The 21,365-nt window shown below is 40.6% G+C and overlaps 1 protein-coding gene across 1 annotated transcript in view; it reads left to right on the top strand.

The window, feature by feature from the left end:
- The window catches only part of LOC129834466 (polypeptide N-acetylgalactosaminyltransferase 18-like), an 88,035-nt gene extending 83,504 nt beyond the window's left edge, over positions 1-4,531 (top strand). The window contains exon 11 of the mRNA XM_055899473.1: positions 3,827-4,531. Coding sequence (XP_055755448.1) covers positions 3,827-3,973 — 147 coding nt within the window. The 3' untranslated portion in view covers positions 3,974-4,531. The remainder of the gene's footprint in view (positions 1-3,826) is intronic.
- Positions 4,532-21,365: the final 16,834 nt, after the last annotated feature.

The raw sequence follows: 21,365 nt of genomic DNA, 5'->3' as shown, positions 1-21,365 counted from the left end.
ATCCACTCAAAATAGTGGGGTGCTAACCTTGAATTCAACTTCTAGGAATTGTGTTTTCAGATAAAGACGTATTTTTCTCTCCATTGGTGGATCACTTATTTATTTTGAGTGGATGCCCGCACAAGTTAGAAACTTGTAGGTTCTGTACCGTATCCCCCCCCAAAAAATGATAACAACGAGTGAGACATTGAAAACATATTTTATATATATATATATATATATATATATATATATATATATATATATGTACTGTATGTCATATGCCTGGATTGGTTGAATCTCTATCACTAAAACTCCTAAAAGTCAAGGTATTGTCAGTTATGGATTCAACCTATTTGCGTCTATAGCTTTGACATTAGTGTGATGCCTTGTGAACTTACTGAGAAGGAAATCATGTTGTATGTTCCGTTCAAAGGTTTTTATTGAAATGCTACCAAGCACAGTTTTACATCTTAATGCAATTTTTCTTTGATTATGTTGGGGAGATCATTGTTGATGGAACTGTGTAAAATTCTTAGTTGGCGCCTCCCGAGTGACGCAGTGGTCTAAGGCACTGCATCGCAGTGCTAGCTGTGCCACTAGAGATTCTGGGTTCGAGCCCATTCTCTGTCGCAGCCGGCCGCGACTAGGAGACTCATGGGGCGGCTAACAATTGCCCCAGCGTCGTCTGGGTTAGGGAAGGGTTTGGTCGTGCATGCTGACACGGTGGCCAGGTGTACGGTGTTCCCTCCGACACGTTGGTGCAGCTGGCTTCCGGGTTAAGCGGGCGTTGTGTCAAGAAGCAGTGCGGCTTGGCTGGGTTGTGTTTTGGAGGACGCACGGCTCTCGACCTTCGCCTCTCCCAAGTCCGTACGGGAGTTGCAGCGATGAGACAAGACTGTAACTACCAATTGGATACTACGAAATTGGGGAGATAAAGGGGTGAAGTATAGGTAGCTCTGGAGTGTAAAAGGATTGAAATGCTTGATCTCACGTTTCACATTTCTACATGGCTCTTCTGTAGGTGGTTTCTTGGTTTAGCATTGTATAATTTAAGAAGGAATAGTCAGACACCATGCATTATTGATCACATTTCTGCTAGACATAGTGTGAAATGTGTTTTACCTCAAAAGGAAATGCATCGATACAACTCAAGCATAGGGTTGTACAGTACTGTAGCGAGGAGGAATGTTCCTATTCCCATTCTAGCTTAAGCGTTACCACACTTAAATTCTACGAGATGGAGAGGAGGAGAAGAGCAGCAATCAATGAATCTCTCTGGTTGAATGTGCCTGACAATTTTGTGACTTTTCTTCGCTTTAGAGCCTTATAGTGGAAATTCAACATGCTCTCCTCAAGTTAAATAATTTTGATGTATCTTGGGAAGCAGAAGAAAAGAAGTGGGTGTTTGTATTTGTAAAGATTTTGTCAGCAGTTAAGGTGGCTGTAGCGTGGGCTGTAGTATGGAGACACAGAGGGTTTAGGTGTAAAGAGCCCTGCTTGGGAGACAGTCTTAACACGCCGATTAAACACATCTAATTAGCTTTCTGTTCATCCTCAGTGCTTTCACTGACTCGACGACGTCACCTTCCCAAGTGCTCCTGTTTTCTACTATCCTTTGTGCTTTTCTACTACATGGTGTATCTTCTACCTCTCATGTCGGCCTACACACTGCAAACGCTTCCTATCTCCCTATGTAACACAACACGTAAACACATGCATGCACACACATTCACCTGCATGCACACACAGACTCCCAAACTGTTCACTCAAAAATAATCAATTAGATGAAAGAACACAGGAGAGTTGGTTAACTTTTCACCGCTGCTTGTGAACCCAGGACCATTATCATTCTGGCTCGCTGGTTCACTCTCTATAGCAAATCAATATGTTGATTTGGCAGCAGCCCACAGGATCAAGCACAGGGAACAAACAGGACTGGTCCTCTGCCAGTACAGAATTCAACCTCAGGACTTACGTACTGTAATGCAGTCTCTCCTGGAGAGAACGCAGGCTTTTTAAGCACCCTGAAGGTTATAATGGTTATTGGTGTTTAGCATCTTTTGATGTTGACTTCCCAGATAGAGAAAAGCTGAGTAATGCTGATATTTTTTATTGTGTGAAATTGTTCTGAAGTGTTCAGTGACTTCAACTGCCTCAGAAAATGTTTGCTATTTAACCATGTATAGCCAAAACATCAGGTTAAGAACATTATGCCGAAGCCCTGAGGTTACTTGGCAGGATTCCTGCTGCAAGATGGTAATCTTGCAAATATGAATAGAATCAGGATGAAATTATGAATATTTTCTGTAAATAAATACGTGTTTTAGCTGCTTGGTAGATGCCTTGTAAATATTTCAGGATGCGTCTCTGGCAAAGTATGATAATGACAGAATGAAAAACAAATGTATTATTGTTTTATATTTTGAAACAACTTCAGATGTCTAGACATAGTCTTAACAATTGATGAGCTGAAATAAATTAATCAGCAATGATAACAAAGTACATGTACAACTTTTTTCATATGGGACTTTTTGGTTCTACTGCATTGTGTAGCTCTATTTGTTTTCTTTCTCATATCTTATTTGCATGAAATGTTGTTTTCCTTGTACTCATTCCAGGCTATATGCATCATGTGGCCAATGAGGTGTATCTAATGGCTAATGGTTCTTTCATTTGGTTGAACATATGGAATCCACCATGTTATATTTCATGCTACATCTGACAACCATTACTACATGGGGAGATGTTGATTACTGATGAAAAACTATTAGTGAATATGTAAACTGTATCCATCCCCCATGTATTTTGCAGAATGCACTCAAGCAGATAATTGTTTCATTCCATAGCTTTTAGGCATGCAAGACCTGACAAGCACTCTTAACTAAACAGACAGTATTCTATTCTAATGAAAACTTATCATATCCTGAATCAGAGTGACATCGACTAGACTTCTTGTCATTTTGATTAATTCACTTTCAAAATAACCAGACCAAATCATCCGTATGCTGTATGTGCAACAAAACATTGATGACAAGTTGACAATGAGATTGCTTAGAGGTGGTTGTTGACTCCACATATAAAGATTAATCTCTCATAAAAAGTGATGTTAATTATCAATTGGTTAGTGCAAATCTTAATGATGTGTATTGGTCTGAATTTCTGAACCTTAACATGCCCTTGCATCTTTCTTTATAGAGCATCTAGTCTTGAACCAAAATTAAAGCCCATTTTAAAACGATTGCATTTCCAGCTTGAGTCGTCGTTCTCCTGACTGAGAGGTGACACGGGAGATTCTCTGATCCCAGTTACAGAGATAGTGAGCTTATCTGATCTGTGCAGTGACTCCCATCACACTAGTCCCAACAGTTGAGTCCAACCCAAAGCTTTAAGGCCTCCACGTACATGTGAGAGACTCTCCGCTCTAACAAATGGGGAAGAGAGATGAGATGGAGAGACACTTCGAAGCACACGATTCCTTAGGTGACACAGATTGAGTTTCTTCCTGTAGGTGTGAGGGTTGTTTTCTCAGGTGACGTGTGAAAAATGTTTTCTTCTCATCTAATGTTATCACATCCATTCCTACTGAGAGTGCTACTGAGTATGATGGCAGATAGTGTTGTTCTTGCTTCGTGAGCATGCTGACGCTATCTGGGAAGGCCCCAGTGCTGGCGCCGAAGGGAAATCAGTACAAAACAGTGCTGCGGGTGCTTGTTAAGCTATACACATCAACCCCATCCATTAATTCATAGCGCTGCGGGGTTAAGGTGACACAGCAATCAACGTCGTGCACACCAATGATGCTGTCGCATCCCACTGTCTTAGATCTACCTGTTTTTCCTTTCAGGGAGGTTCCATTCAGAACAGGAAATCGAAGCGATGCCTTGAGCTGGTGGCCAGCAATGACAACGAGTTTGGGTACCAGCTGGCCCTTCAAAAATGCACTGGACAGAAATGGTCCATCACCAACACACTGCCTGGCAGTGCCCTATGATGGGCTCCTCTGAGAGAACACTGGTCAAATATACTGGAGCACACTGGACTGGATGGGGTGCTTACTCTGTTACTCCTCGGGACTTTCTGTTGTGGATAAAGGAGAATGGTGTATGGTTAATGCCAGTCATTGGAGCACCATGATGTCTTTTTGTTCACCAGTTGACATCACATGATAAATGTTAAACATTTTCTTTAGCCTATGGATCAGCCATAGATGGTTGATATTGTTCATTATGAGATACTATGAAACATATTTTGTGAAGAGTGTAGTTGGTTTTCTGTTGACTTGAAGGTTGTACTGGGTTCTATATGCTCATTGTTGTACTTGGTAAATAACTGCTACTGTGTAGCAAGCATTACGAAAAGTTCTCTGCTGTTTTCTTTTCTTCTAGTGTCTCAGGTTTGTAGGATAAGTTTATTATGCGATTAAGCTGTACAGTTTTGGCGAAATGCCAACATGTTGGGATATATATATGAAAATAATATACTATTTTCTAAGTGTAAATATTCCAAATATTTATAATATATGCCAGTAAAAGAACTGATGCTACGTGAATGTGTGGTAGTGTGTTTTTTTCCAATGGTACAATATTGAGTGTGCCCTTTCCATGTAAACTGCCACCAGCTGTCCCATATGTGCGTCTGGTCCCATGTGACACAAGGCAAATGTCATGTTATCAAAATGAATGTGTGTTTTTCCTCTAAAGCTCATGCCTTTAAGGTTATAGCTCTCTCAACATACAGAAGTTAATAATTTATGTTCACTATTTAATGGTAGCTGATTACACAAATTATATTAATGATCACATACAGATGTAGGATCTTAATTTGATCACTCTTTTGTTGCTGAGAATTTTCCTGCACAGCAGGAACTTGTAGTGTATTCAAGGTTTAAAAAGGCTTCTAAAGTGTGTAATTGCCTCTTTAAAATGTCAGACTTGATTTGCCCTAACGAAAAATAATCCACTTAACAATTCACATTTTCTGTTGCTGCAGGATTATTTTCAAATTAATATCCTACATGTTTCCTTATTTTTATGGTTTTGTGCAGTAATGTATCAAAAACATTTTGGGAACACACACACACACACACACACACACACACACACACACACACACACACACACACACACACACACACACACACACACACACACACACACACACACACAGGGAGAACATTTGAGAAATGGCATCTAATCAGTTTCTCACAGAAGCAGACAGCAGTCTAGAATCCGGGCTTGTTTCTGTCGAAGCCATTCTCTTCTGACTGTTGTGTGTACCAGGGGAGGAGAGGAGTGGCACATTCGGTTTTCAACATGCCAGTCCTCATTAGCATCCACATTCATGCTGGGCCAGGGGAGGCATGCCATTAAATATACACACTACTGTTCAAAAGTTTGGGGTCACTTAGAAATGTCATTTTTTTTAAAGAAAAGCTCATTTTGTTGCCTATAAAAATAACATCAAATTGATCAGAAATACAGTGTAGACATTGTTAATGTTGTAAATGACTATTGTAGCTGGAAACGGCAGATTTTTTTATTTTTATGGAATATCTACATAGGCGTACAGAGGCCCATTATCAGCAACCATCACTCCTGTGTTCCAATAGCACGTTGTGTTAGCTAATCCAAGTTTATCATTTTAAAAGGCTAATTGATCATTACAAAAGCCTTTTGCAATTCTGTTAGCACAGCTGAAAACTGTTGTGCTGATTAAATAAACAATTAAACTGGCCTTCTTTAGACTAGTTAAGTATCTGGAGCATCAGCTTTTGTGGGTTCGATTCCAGACTCAAAATGGCCAGAAACAAAGCACTTTCTTCTGAAATTCATCAGTCTATTCTTGTTCTGAGAAATGAAGGCTATTCCATGAAGAGAAATTGCCAAGAAACTGAAGATCTTGTACAACGCTGGCTCTAACCAGAATAGAAAGAGGAGTGGGAGGCCCCGGTGCGCAACTGAGCAAGAGGACAAGTACATTAGTGTCTAGTTTGAGAAACAGACAACTCACAAGTCCTCAACTGGCAGCTTCATTAAGTACTACCCGCAAAACACCAGTCTCAACGTCAACAGTGAAGAGGCGACCTCCGGGATGCTGGCCTTCTAGGCAGAGTTGCAAAGAAAAAAGCCATATCTCAGACTGGCCAATAAAAAGAAAAGATTAAGATGTGCAAAAGAACACAGACACTGGACAGAGGAACTCTGCCTAGAAGGCTAGCATCCCGGAGTCGCCTCTTAGCTGTTGACGTTGAGACTGGTGTTCTGTGGGTACCATTTAATGAAACTGCCAGGTGAGGACTTGTGAGGTGTCTGTTTCTCAAACTAGACACTCAAATGTACTTTTCCTCTTGCTCAGTTGTGCACCAGGGCCTCACACTCCTCTTTCTATTCTGGTTAGAGCCAGTTTGCGTACATAGCGTTGTACGAGATCTTCAGTTTCTTGGCAATTTCTCGCATTTCTCAGAAGAAAAATAGACTGACGAGTTTCAGAATAAAGTTATTTGTTTCTGGCTATTTTGAGCCTGTAATCGAACCCACAAATGCTGATGCTCTAGATACTCAACTAGTCTAAAGAAGACCAGTTTTATTGTTTCTTTAATACGAACAACAGTTTTCAGCTGTGCTAACAGAATTGCAAAATGGTTTTCTAATGATCAATTAGCCTTTTAAAATGATAAACTTGGATTAGCTAATATAACGTGACATTGGAACACAGGAGTGATGGTTGCTGATAATAGGCCTCTGTACGCCTATGCAGATATTCCATAAAATAATCTGCCTTTTCCAGCTCCAATACTAATTTACAACATTAACAATGTCTACACTGTATTTCTGATCAATTTGATATTTTAATGGACAAAAAATGTGCTTTTCTTTCAAAAACAAGGGCATTTCTATGTGACCCCAAACTTTCGAATGGTAGTGTACATGTAAACCCACTTCCTTCGCCAACAGATTTAAATCTGGAAAATATTTTTGTGCATTCTCAAATTCAAAACGGAATTGATTTCCCAAAGGTTGGGAGTTGATATGCACAAACCTTCTCATATGTGGAATACCATAATCATCATCTCAAATTTTGTCACAGTAGTTGTATTGCTCTAAATTCATAAAATAATGCGGAACCACATACTGTGAACTCTTCAAACAGATCTCACAAAGTGAGATATTCAAATCTTTGAATCTCAGCGTGACATTGAGTTATTTATGCCACTGGAGCTCTTCTTCTTAACGCATACAGTAGGTGGCTTTTTTGCATAATGTTAATCATGAATGATTAAAACCTTTCAGATGAGCATAAGGGTGAGATACCACCTGCTTTGAAATGGCCTCTTCATACTCACAGTAAAAGCATTAGGAATCACATACCATTTCATGAATTAAAGCCAAAGAAATGGAAGTGTGATTTATTACATGACAATAACATGGACCTGTTCAATCAATCCCAGTAACAGTGTTTCTAAGATGACTAAAAAACATGTGCGTCATGTGAGAAATGGTATTGTTATCGTACAAACAAACAAACTGGATACGTCACTGAGTAATAACCATCTTGCTTTGAACACTGAAAAATTCTTCCAATATCTGAAATGTGGGTTTGATGATTCTATGAATGGCATCGCTCCTTGTTTTTTATTTCATCTGAAAACCAGAGCTTTCTGAGAAATCTAGAATTCCTAACCCAATAAAGCAGTGGTGTCCTTGGTCTGTGTGCGTGACACGGTCCCATTACCCTTGCCCACATTTATAATTCAGGTTTCTGCCTCTTGGGAGAAAGGCAATGAGAGAGTGCACCTCGATAATCATGCACACTCGCAGTTACTGCTGCCCCTGACACAGCCGCAATAAAACAGACTGAGAAGAGATATATTCTTGGCACAAAACAAGCCCACTATGATAGGGGAATCAGAAAAGGTTTGGGTAGCATATGGAGGGAGTCGGAGCCTTGTCTGAATTGAGAATGAATAAATGTCCCACAGGACTCACTGGAGGAGAGAGTTTATCAGTTGTGGATCCTGCAGGTAAGCTACAGGTGGCTAAGTGAAGCAGAAGAACCACCACAGGAGGGCCCAGGGGATATGAGAACTGGGGCTGGTAATGGGGAGCCAACTTTCAATTGAAAATTCAATTAAATCCTGCTCAAAGTAAAGTCATTTGTCATCTCTATTTCGCATATATATCGCAAGCTTACTGAGCTGTAAAAGAGATGGATTTATAGTCAAATAGCTTTACTCTGGTTTAGTGTGACCCTACATCCAACACATAGTGAAATGTCCCTGTTAGTTGTTTTCCAAATCTAAAGTGCATTTTACCCATACCATCTCTTCGAGAATGTTTCATGTTGCCAGTGGTGTAAAGTACTTAAGTAGTACTTTAAACTATTTTTACTTAAGTTGTTTTTTGAGATATCTGAACTTTACTTTGCTATTTATATTTTTGACAACTTTTACTTTTACTTCACTACATTCCTAAAGAAAATATAGTACTTTTCACTCCATACATTTTCCCTGACAACCCAAAGCACTCGTTACATTTTGAATGCTTAGCAGGACAGGAAAATTGTCTATTCACGCACTTATCAAGAGAACACATGGTCATCCCTACTGCCTATGGTCTGGTGGACTCACTAAACACACATGCATCTTTTGTAAATAATGTGTGAGTGTTGTAATGTTTTAAAACAAGAAAATGGTTCCGTCTGCTTTGCTTAACATAAGGAATTTGAAATTATTTATACTTGTACTTCTACATTTGATACTTAAGTATATTTTAGCAATTGCATTTACTTTTGATACTTAAGTATATTTAAAACCAAGTACTTTTACTCAAGTAGTATTTTACTCACTTACTTGAGTAACTTTCTATGAAGGTATCTTTACTTTTACTCAGGTATGACAATTGGGTACTTTTTCAACCACTGCATGTTGCCATAGTAATGTTGCTTAATTTAAGTCAGCTATTTTCAGATCCCAAGCTGTCACGCCAGAGGTGAACATACAAACTCAACAAATCCATATTTCCTGTTGATACAAGATTAATCTCTGACCTTTTAATATTACGCTTGAATGCCTTGAGCTATGCACAGGAACTGACTGACAAACATCTTATATCTGCATAGTCTGTGTGTGGTACAAAAGGGACATGGAGATAGTGAAAGACCATTCATGAGGCGTTCTGCGTGCTATGCACTGATGGTTAGCTTTCCGGAGGTTCACACGTATTAAAAAGACAACCACAATAGCATGCAGTACCATCAGCTTGTTTGAGGTTAGGCCCCTTGCACATCTCAGACCAGACACAAACCATGTCTGAAGTGAATTGAAGCCATTCAACTCATCCATGAACTACTCTGAAGTATTTTTCTAGTCCTTTCCTCACTGTTTTGACAGTGCTTTTTTCGATTGGACATCCACTAGTGCAACCAAAGCTCCTCCAAAGCAAATGTCAGATTGTCTGTCTATCAGTAGATTGATACAGCAAGTTATTGAAGCAGTCAGTGTAAGTTTCTCTGCTCCAAACAGAGCAATGAAGCTGAATATTACGGCTTTCTGTATTTGTCAGACTGCTGGATCTTCACAGAGGCAGAGGGAGCCCTGATAAATGATAAGGCTAATTTCCTGTGCCGCACTTTATTTATGCTTATGGATTACAGCAGTATGATGGATGACAGTGTACATGTACACAAGGTACACATACAGTATGTCTGTACACCTCAATTACTGCTTAACAACCATTTGGCTGTTTGCCGGCGCCTGCAGTAACGGATTGTGCCATTGCCCAATGGAATGGTGTTTAAATAAAGAGTTCCAATTCTCTAAATAAAGGTTGAATTGTCTTTTTATACCAGTGCATTTTGCTTTTGTTCTTTTGCCAAGTATTACTGTATACATTTCTATAGTTACTGTACCAGCCCTCCAATTGCACAAACCCTCCTATGGACTGTTGTGAAATTACTTTTCTCTTGTAAATAACCACACCTTGTGTTAAGCTGTGCGTGAATAAATCAAGCTGTAAATTACCCAGGTATCTTGGCGTCATGAAGCAGACAGATTTGGAGCAAGTCTGCAAATGAATTCGTTACATACTGAGAGGAGAGAGAACCTTTTAAAGAGTCAGCGTTTCTCTGTATGAGCTCATCACTTGGAGAGACTATCCTGGGAGGCAATATAAAGAGTGAGTGGATCTTTATTGAAATAAATAGACATGCACACAGCTCAGAAAACCTCTCAACACAACCAAATATCAATTGAAATTAGTGTGAAGGAATATTTGAGATTTTGTTGCTGTACTGAAATGTTTGATCTTAAAAAGTGCTATCAAATACGCTGACCCGAAATTCAAAATTAATCATAGATTACCTCTTAGGCAAACGGCACCTTTCAAGTTGGAGTTCAATATTTCAATGGTATTTACTTTACAGGGATAAAGACCCATTTTATGACCACCTGGTGGTGAACATCTCTCGGCGGTGCACACAATACAGTAAGCCCTAATCCTCTGTATATTGCAGTTGCAAACCCATCAATACTTCTGAAAGGCTTTGTGACTCAATTATCAGCTTCATAAAAGACATTGCGTATGGCATTGAAACTGATAATGTGCTTCCTGGCAATGCATATTGGGTTTAGAGTCCTAGTTTGCGCAATGATTTGTAAATGTCTGCGTCATTTCTCATTTTAAGAGTTTTAATATGAACCTCATCCTTTAAGTCTGCAAACACAGAAGCCGTTCCTAGTTTAGTTAATATACTTTTGAACAACATCTCAAATCAGTTTTCTGTGCAATTTTTTTAACCTTTATTTAACTAGGCAAGTCAGTTAAGAACAAATTCTTATTTTCAATGACAGCCTAGGAACAGTGGGTTAACTGCCTTGTTCAGGGGCAGAACAACAGATTTTTACCTTGTCAGCTCGGAGATTCAATCTTGCAACCTTTCGGTTACTAGTCCAACAGCTTTAACCACTAGGCTACCTGCTGCTTTACCGGTCTGTGTAATGCAAACAACAAGCTGCACAAGAACTCACTACTGTAATGGTCCAGGTTACAAAGTGGCTCAGTGACTCGTGTTTGCATCTCAATGTGAAAAAACTGTTTGCATGTTCTTCACAAAGAGGGCAACAGATTCTACTGAGCCAGATGTCTATGTGTCAGGGGAGAAGCTCCAGGTGCTATCTGATTTAAAGTACCATGGCATCATACTTGATGCCAACCTCTCTTTTAAAAAAGCATGTGAAAAAGGTAATTCAGATAACCAAATTCAACCTAGCTAATTTCCGATTTATGCGAAATTGTTTGACCTCAGAGGTAGCAAATCTGTACTTCAAATCTATGATACTCCTCACTTAACATACTGCTTGACTAGTTGGGCCCAAGCTTGCTGTACAACATTAAAACCTATTCAGTCTGTCTACAAACAGGCTCTCAAAGTGCTTGATAGGAAGCCCAATAGCCATCAACACTGTTACATTCTCAGAAAGCATGAGCTCCTGAGTTGGGAAAATCTTGTGCAATACACCGACGCATGTCTTGTATTCAAGATCCTAAATGGCCTGGCTTCCCCTCCACTCAGTATTTTTGTTAAACAGAAAACCCAAACATATGGCAGCAGATCCACAAGGTCTGCCATGAGTGGTGACTGTATAGTTCCCTTAAGGAAAAGCACCTTTAGTAAATCCGCTTTCTCTGTGAGAGCTTCCCATGTCTGGAATACACTGCCATCAGACACACATAACTGCACCATATATCACACTTTCACAAAATGCATGAAGACATGGCTAAAGGTCAATCAGATTTGTGAACATGATCCCTAGCTGTGTATTGCCGCTTTCCATGTCGTCTGTTGTCTGTAGCTTGTGAGGTGTGGAAACACTTTGTTGCTTTTATGAATTTTGTCTTGCTGCTTTTTGTTCTGTGTTGGTCTGTCTGTATGCTAAGTCTTGCTTGTCCTATGTTGCTCTGTCTGTATGCTATGTCTTGCTTGTCTTATGTTGCTCTGCGTCTGCTCACTGCTCAATGATTGTCTATATTGTAATTGTTTTTAATAACCTGCCCAGGGACTGCGGTTGAAAATCAGCCGGCTGGCTAAAACCGGCACTTTTACTGAAAGTTGATTAATGTGCACTGTCCCTGTAAAAATAAAATAAACTCAACTCAACTCAATGAAATCATCTACATATGAGAGATAAACTTCTCATTTATAGGCAAGGTTGATCTTTTATGTAGGCTACTGATCTTCCTATAAAGTAAAAGTTCATGCAATGACAATATTTATTTGTTTATTTACGTCTCTGCCTTGCATGATCAGTAATCTTCTCACTTGAGCTGTAATTCTTAAAGTTAAAGACACTTTGACATTACCTAATTTATGAGCAGGTTAATGTTTTTCATCATGAATCTTGCACTGGAGGCAGCTCTGCAGAGTGGTCACTACAGCCACAATGTCATAAAATCTGATTTTAAACCTATCCCTAACCTTAATCACACTGCTAACCTTAATGCCTAACCCTAACATTAAATTAGGATCAAAAAGCACATTTTAGTTTTCATACATTTTTACAATATAGCCAATTTTATCTTTGCAGCTGGCCCATCTGTCAGAAATCGCTCAGTTCTGCCTCCAGGACAAGACTATGAAAGTAAACATCAACCTGCAATTTACGAGAGAATGAAAAACAGGCTTTTATCATGGATAGATGATAACTGAAAGCCATACACTGCAACTTCAAAGAAATCCATTAGTTTATTCATTCAGAGTACAGGGGAGCTCTAGCCCCCTATTAGAAGACTGACAGTTCTCATAGTGGTGGTGGTGGGGGTAGATAGGGGGGACAGGTCAGCTCAATCACTGAGGCAGTGTTTTCATACAGCTGAGCTAAGGTTTGCTTTATTTGGATAGGTCAGGAATACATTTGTTAGCACATCCCCATGCTTGTGTCAAGTAGGGATCACATAACAGTGATATGGGGTGAATAGATACAAACAGAAGGCAACACTAAATGAGGCCTCCTACTAGGCTGGCCTTCTAAGGCTGACCAGACCCGGCGCCAAAAGATTTAAACAGAGGTTAGACACTTAGCCTACAATAGAAATTGGCTGCCTATGTACTGTATGTATGATATGATTTGATTTAGGTTTAATCTTGGACAGATATTGTAACCTGAGTAGCATGCTCACTGTGTATGCTAGACAAGGACCAAACCTCACCACAGCATTAATCACATTCATATTGTGGTTTGTATTGTCAAGCAATATGAATAATTCCACAGAGACAGATGCCTCAGTAGGGGCCAGTGTAACGGATGTGAAATGGCTAGCTAGTTAGCGGGTGCGTGCTAGTAGCATTTCAATCAGTTACGTCACTTGCTCTGAGACTTAAGTAGTGTTGCCCCTTGCTCTGCAAGGGCCGCGGCCTTTGTGGAGCGATGGGTAACGATGCTTCGTGGGCGACCGTTGTTGATGTGTGCAGAGGTTCCCTGGTTCGCGCCCGTGTCGGGGCGAGGGGACGGTTTAAAGTTATACTGTTACATTGATGCTGTTGACCCGGATCACTGGTTGCTGCGGAAAAGGAGGAGGTTGAAAGGGGGGTGAGTGTAACGGATGTGAAATGGCTAGCTAGTTAGCGGGTACGCGCTAGTAGCATTTCAATCAGTTACGTCACTTGCTCTGAGACTTTAAGTGGGGTTGCCCCTTGCTCTGCAAAAGCCGTGGCCTTTGTGGAGCGATGGGTAAAGACCGTGCTTCGTGGGCAACCGTTGTTGATGTGTGCAGAGGGTCCCTGGTTCGCGCCCGTGTCGGGGCGAGTGGACGGTTTAAAGTTATACTGTTACATTGATGCTGTTGACCCGGATCACTGGTTGCTGCGGAAAAGGAGGAGGTTGAAAGGGGGGTGAGTGTAACGGATGTGAAATGGCTAGCTAGTTAGCGGGTGCGCGCTAGTAGCATTTCAATCAGTTACGTCTCTTGCTCTGAGACTTAAGTAGTGTTGCCCCTTGCTCTGCAAGGGCCGCGGCCTTTGTGGAGCGATGGGTAACGATGCTTCGTGGGCGACCGTTGTTGATGTGTGCAGAGGTTCCCTGGTTCGCGCCCGTGTCGGGGCGAGGGGACGGTTTAAAGTTATACTGTTACACCAGGAGGTGTGTGTTATGAGTAAGTGTCTATATGTGTAATTTCACGTGTGATGACCCCAGGTTCTCTTTCATCCATTCTCCTGACTTTCGATGATTGTCTGATGGCTGGGATCCAAAACACAATAGGGGAAACTGGGGCATGGAGGAAGGAGCGTTACCTTTGCATTAATATGCTGATAGAACTATGTGTGATAACAAGCTCCATGCCTCATAGACGCTGCAGTATTACCCTCTGCGGTGCAGGTTTTATCATCCTCATCCCGCTAATGCAACCTGGCTGCAGAACTGATTAGGCTGCCTGCAGACAAACCTGCCCTCTTACTCATTGTTTGAGATTAGTAGTTTCCCAGGGAGCAAAGTGCCCACAAGCCTGAAGATGGTAGCTTTTGATGTGACAAAAAAAGGTTCAGGTCTTAAACTATTTGTTGCCCATTGTTACCCATAAATACAATTAGATTATAGAATATAATAGCTATTGAGATTGTCAGTGTGTGAGATTGTGTTTTATCACCTCCGCTGAACAAAACATACAGTATACAGTATATATTGGAAGTGTATGACTGTACATTGCTGCACTCGGGGTTAACAATGCAATTGTATTGATTATGAAAAGGATTTATGGTTTGACAATGTTAAAGAAACCAGAAATGGCACTCTCTAAACATTAATTTACAGACATGCCGATCATTTTAGTGTTGGGTAGAAGAATAAAGTCAAATGGGAGAATCCAAACAGACAGCCTCTAGGTCAAAACCATACAAACACTAGGCATAGATTTAATATGCCTCTCACTCCTCCTTCCCCACTGAAACCATTTGACCTGAGTAGCATGAAACACAGAGGCATTAACAGTGAGCAGCTCTGATGTTGTTTCCTTGGCCGGAACAAGGGATGCGACAGATGCTGAGATAGTTTGATATGCTAATGATATCTGCCAGGAGAAAACTGTAAGCAGAGGAGGGTGTTTGATACTGCACAACAGTGGGCAAGGTCACACACACGCACGCACGCACACACACACACACACACACACACACACACACACACACACAAATATGCAAGTACAAAATATTGATCCATGGCAGCACTCCACCCAGAGAGACAAAGAATGTGTGAGACAGGAAGAACAAGAGGGGGGGGGGGGGGGGGAGTTACAGAGAGTGAGAGAGGGGAGAAAAGAAGAAGTCATTACTGCAATTCATTTGGGATGATGTGCTCATATCAGCGCTGAGCCACAGTAATGGAAGCCCTTGAAGTTTGTACTGTGGAATGACCACAGAAGGAGTGGTCAGCCAGGGAAGGATGAAGTGCAAGGCCAAGTGCTGTGAGGTCATTCAGAGTGGTGCTCACATTGACAGCATGGGCTTTGATTTTACCCTGATGATTTTACCCAGCAGTTTATCAAACATATTGATCACTGAGCCACGTATTGAGCTGCACATTGTGTTCTTGTCACTTCTCATGAGAGAGCTCGTTTGGATGGGCCAGGAATATTTCTTCGCCTGTTGTAGTATTGTGAGATAGATATTGTGACAGGCATCGCCAGCCTTGACAAACACTCTGTGCGTGTGTGTGTGTGTGTGTGTGTGTGTGTGTGTGTGTGTGTGTGTGTGTGTGTGTGTGTGTGTGTGTGTGTGTGTGTGTGTGTGTGTGTGTGTGTGTGTGTGTGTGTGTGTGTGTGTGTGTGTGTGTGTGTGTGTGTGTGTGTGTGAAGTGGCTGTTTGAGGAGGCAGACAGACACGGTGGTCCCTCTGCGTCTGCCTCCTACACCGCCTGTCTGTCTACAGGAATGGAGGAATGGAGCACCCAGAGAATTAGGCCACTGCCAGGGGGATGACAGCTCAGTGACACACCACTCCAACAGCATAACACCACGTCTGAAAATGTCTTATTCTGTCAAACAATCTGTGTGTTGTACTTGAATGAACTCTAAAATGCGATAAATGGTGGTGACTTTTGAGTGGAGTAATAATCAAGGTAACAAACACATCTCCGTTTTTGTTGTTGTTGTAGAGTTAGGTACATACATACAGTATCACTAAGTGCACAGAGTATCAAATATTAGGGTAGACTAAAGTGTATTATAACGCTTTATTCATCCCTTCTCTACTCTTCCTCCCGTTTAACATCATGAGTCTTGTCATTATTTGCTGCCTGTTCAATTCACATTTGCTTGTTCCCTACTGCAATGCATCTTTTTTAAATTATCCAGGAGTCACTCAAAATAGAATCTGAAATAATATATTTAATGACACGAGAAAAGTCACTTATTTGTTGGAGAAAAAAGCCTAAGCCGCAGTAAATTGTTTCCTAAAGGCAAACACACTGAGCAAAATTAATTATACAGTGACTGCACAGAGCCCAGAAGAAAGTGAGAGACAAGCCACCCAGGGAATGAGTACACAAAACTTTCCACATCTCATTTCAATGTAACCTTAGTGCCCATCAGTCTCAATCTCAAGGAAACAAAATCAATAGGAACTGGGCCAAGCAAATTGAACCAGAGGAAAGAGGAGTGTTAAATTGTCTTAAAGCTTTGTTTCTCTTACGTAGTACTTCACCAAACTGGATACGTGTTTAAAGTGTTGTGGATGTCTCTGACTGTGAGTAAGGTACCCGAATCAGAGTGTGCAGATTTGTAATTGACTTCATTAGATAAGGAATTAGGTAAAATCTTAAATGTTTTCCACATCTAATTGGGAATATGAATTTCAACATATTTTATCTACCCAAAAATTACTTTATTCCATTTTTCATTGTAATGCATCCCAGAAATGTCAACTGATGGCCACTAGAGGCAGGAGTTATCCACTAGATTATTCTTTTTATTCATGTTCCATTACACAGTCTGTATTCTTCATTATAATTGTATTAAGCTACTGATGTCTATGTTACCCCAGCATTGTAAGATGAGGGAATATTGGGATCACTTACTCAGGCAACAGGGGGGAGAAATATGTTAATGAATACATAAACATGAGACTAGAATTGGAATAAACCTAATATTCTCTCGCAAAAGTTTGTGATTTCCTGTTTTACTTCTGGGAGAATACCATTAACAATTGTGATTACCTTTGTGCTAAGGAAGGAAGCGAAGTCTCCTCCCTCGCAAACGGAAACTCTCGGCCAAACCTCTCCCTTCCGCTAATTTCCCCGTATGTATCATGGTCAAAAAGGAAATGTTTGTTTTCATGAATTTTTACGATATAGCCAATTTTGACTTTGTGGCTGTGGAATTTAGTGGGAAACATTTATCATCCACACACAGGCTTGAACATCACTGCACCAGTTTAATTCAACGTGAGCCATGACAGATTCTCACCGTTTCATCTGTCCACGAGAATCTGTCCTTGAGAGGTTATAATAAACTAACAAGAAAACACTACAAAGTACTGTACTTTAAGTATTCATCAGTATAGTGGCTGGGGGCACATCACTGTATATCGGCAAGAGCTAAGAGATACAATCCACCCTTTTAATGATCTAAAACCAATATATTGATTTGAAATACAATGTAACTCTCTAACACAGAAAACGGATAGCCAGTGTTTAGATGCACCAATCAAGCTTGGCCTCCTGGGTGCCTACTATGCTGGGCAGCTGTCTATGGTCCCTTGGCAACCATTGCTCTGATTGTTCAGGTACCTACATGGAGGGGATACTAAATCATTTGCATTCTGTTTATGCATATAATCTTCCATAAAGAAGCCTATATGTTTTCCTCAATGGAATCAGATGTTAAAAAGTAACAACTTGTAAGCCCACCAATAAAGGCATGGAACATAGAGCATCTTCCCCTATATGTAAAATGTACCTTGTTTTGACATAGAAAGCACATATACAGTTGGAGGGGAGAATAGCATTCTGATTCCAAGAATGAGTACATGTCAGTAGCTATCACAATATAAAAGTGACCTTGTCCTTGATGAGACAGTAGGAAAGGTGAGAGAGTTTGATTTTACTCAGAAATACAGTTCATTATAGCTGTGGATCAGCCTATCGTAAACAATCATTTGTAATAAAAGTATGCATGCACTTGACTGCTAGTGCAGTTTAGCAAGGGACAAGGACAAGATTAGATGCTGCTATGGGACTGAAGGACAACTCGTCCCAAAAGACAATCAGTCATCCATGATAGTCACACCTCCGTGGCAGGCAGATAACGAGGGAGAGGAGCATGGCTGGGTAGAGTTCGCAGGAGGAGGAAAGCTCTCTGACAGGACAGAGATAGTGGTCATTAGAGGGGTTGCAGTGATAACAGTGGGCATGTGGCCAAAGGAGTGTTTTCTTTGTGTTGCAACTGCTCTGATTGACTCTAATAGTTGTTGTGAGGCTCAATACAATGCTGAATAGCAACTTATTGTGAATGTCTCAGTGTGAAGCAAACAATTCCCGTTCAATGACAAACATTACTGGCAACCAGGGGCGCAACTTTGGTTTTAGAAGTGGGGGGGACATATCCTGTCAGAGGGTCTGGGGGTCCTCCCTCAGAATTGTTTCCTGCATTTCTACACAATTTGATATGATCCTTTTGGGGTTGTTTTCAACACTTCTACATGAATGTGGATGATAATCGTAAATTAATTGTGAATAATGATGAGTGAGAAAGTTATAAACACACAAATATCAACCCCCCCCTCTTTGGGGTATGATATTTGTGCGTCTCTAACTTTCTCACTCATCATTATTAACGATTCTTTCAGGATTATCCGTAATCATGGTATCCTCCACATTAATGTAGAAGTGTTTATAGATATATTATATTCTTATTTACAATAAAAGTGACTCCAAAATGACACAATACATTATTTACCATTCATTTCTATTGGGCACAAAATAATCTAAAACACAAACAAAATAAACAGTAAATGCATCCAACACGTGTAGAGTCACAAGCTTGATGTAGTCATTGCATGCTATGAATGTCGGACCAAATACTTAACTTTTTACTTCTTTAATGCACGTATAAGTGAATTTGTCCTAATACTTTTTCTCCCCTAAAATGGGGGACTATGTACAAAAAGAGCTGTAATTTCTAAACGGTTCACCCGATATGAATGAAAATACCCTCAAAAGAAAGCTGACAGTCTGCACTTTAACGTCATAGTCATTCTTTGATTTCAATACTTCACTGTCCCAATAATTACGGAGGGCACTGTAATTCATACCATAGACCTGTAACGGCTTTCGTCGGTGGAAGGAAAGGACCAAAGCGCAGCGTAGTTAGTGTTCATCTTAAATTTAATAAACCAAAAACTGAACACTTCAAATACAAAACAACAAAAGTGAAAACCGAAACAGTTCTATCTGGTGCAGACACACAAAGACTGAAGACAACCACCCACAAAACCCAACAGAAAACAGGCTACGTAAATATGGTTCCCAATCAGGGACAACAATTGGCAGCTGCCTCTGATTGAGAACCATATCAGGCCAAACACAGAAAACCAACACAGAAATAGAAAACATAGATTACCACCCAACTCACGCCCTGACCACACTAAAACAAAGAAAATACAAAAGAACTATGGTCAGAACATAACAAGACCTAATAGTACTGTACATGTAGAGCTTATTTTACTTGCACACACTATAGCTGGATCGTTCCGTCCTGCACCCTAGTGGTCACCACCCCGCAGCGCCCCAACCCAACACACCCCACTCAGCTTTAGGATCTAAGTGAAACATTCATTATGGTTTCAGGTGTGTTAGGCCAAGGCCAGAGTGACAACCACCGATACGACAGACGCCCAGGGCCAGGACTGAGGAGCCCAGCAGCTAGGGATTGCCTAAATACTGTAGGTATCTCCCCTGATGTGGGCATGTTTTCAATGCAGACTTTTTTTGTCATACAGTATTCCATATAAGGCATCCAGACCTTATGAAAGTTGCACAGTATACCCTTAATCTTGTAATAAATCAAATCTAGTGATACATAACTTGACATTCCTGCCATCCATTGTGACATTGTGGAAGTATTAACAAGCTTCCAATTAATGGCAATGCATTTCTTAGCCGCTTTAAATGCTATGCTACACATTTTCTTCTGATAACAGTCTCCAGTATCAACATTTCCAAACAAACAAAAACAGGGAGAAGGGAGAATCTGTAGACATGCAGAGATAAAACAGACTCTTTGCCAGAATTCAGCCAGCCTTCACAAGACCACAACATATGCAAATATGTCCCCTTTTGTGTTTTGCACCTCCAGCAGAGGAATTAAATTTCTGAGTGCATGATATTCAGTTTCACTGGCATATAGTATGTTCTATGGATGGTCTTAAACTTCACTCATTTATGTCTGAGATTAAATGAACGACGGGGCATTCAAACATCTGTATCCATTCATCATCATCATCAATAGTGTCTCCCAGGTATTCCTCACATTTTTGTTTTACATGTTTTGTGTCATTGGGAAAAGCCTCTATCAACCCTTGATACAGTTTGGAAATCAACAGTAGGGGTTTGTCAGACTGCCTTAAAATACTTTCAATCTTTGAAGCTTCTGGCTTGTCCAGTGTTTGCTGCACAGAGAGAATAAAGTGTGCATCTGCAAAAGTTCACCATCATAGACTGGTCTTCCCTGGCTGCATGACCCTGCTAAGACCCGTCACCATCTGATCCTGCTCAGATGAGGCACGACAAATAATTACCACGGTGTACATTTATACATTATATTATTCAAGAATAGAATCAATGGTTCAATACTTGAAATAACCATTATTCCCAGGTCCCAGACTGTAGCTTTAAACTGCTGTCCTGTAGCTACTGTAGGTCTACCCATCAATTCAAGATGGAACTTTGTATCCATACACTGATTGTTATAATATACTACACATTTCTGCTCCATAGACTGATCTTCCCTGGCTGTCTGACCCTGCTGGGAACACCTGTCATCATCTGATCCTGCTAAGGCATGATGAGCATAGTGTTGTGTACTGACTGTGCACCATGACAGTGAAGCCTGTAGAGCTGTTTAGACCGTGTCAGTGTGAAAGTGACAGATCAATAACATTACATTGCTATACTGACCCCCAAAAAACTCACATCGTGCTGTCAAAAAACATAATTTGGCTGTTGGTTTCATCATTTGATTCAGGTTTAGTGTGATTGAGGCAAAAATAATAGCTAACCTTAGCCATCTTTTGGCTAGCTCTAATGGTACATCAACTGGCAAAAATGAGCCAAGTTAATTTACTTCTGTTGAAATGGAACTGTCACGCGGAGCGGAACAGGTGAACCCAAGAGCAGACTCAGA

The sequence above is a fragment of the Salvelinus fontinalis genome, chromosome 35 (genome assembly GCF_029448725.1).
Source record: "Salvelinus fontinalis isolate EN_2023a chromosome 35, ASM2944872v1, whole genome shotgun sequence".
NCBI classification, from domain to species: Eukaryota; Metazoa; Chordata; class Actinopteri; order Salmoniformes; family Salmonidae; genus Salvelinus; species Salvelinus fontinalis.
The sequence above is the reverse complement of the archived record's forward strand: the minus strand, read 5'-3'. Positions and strand labels throughout refer to the sequence as shown.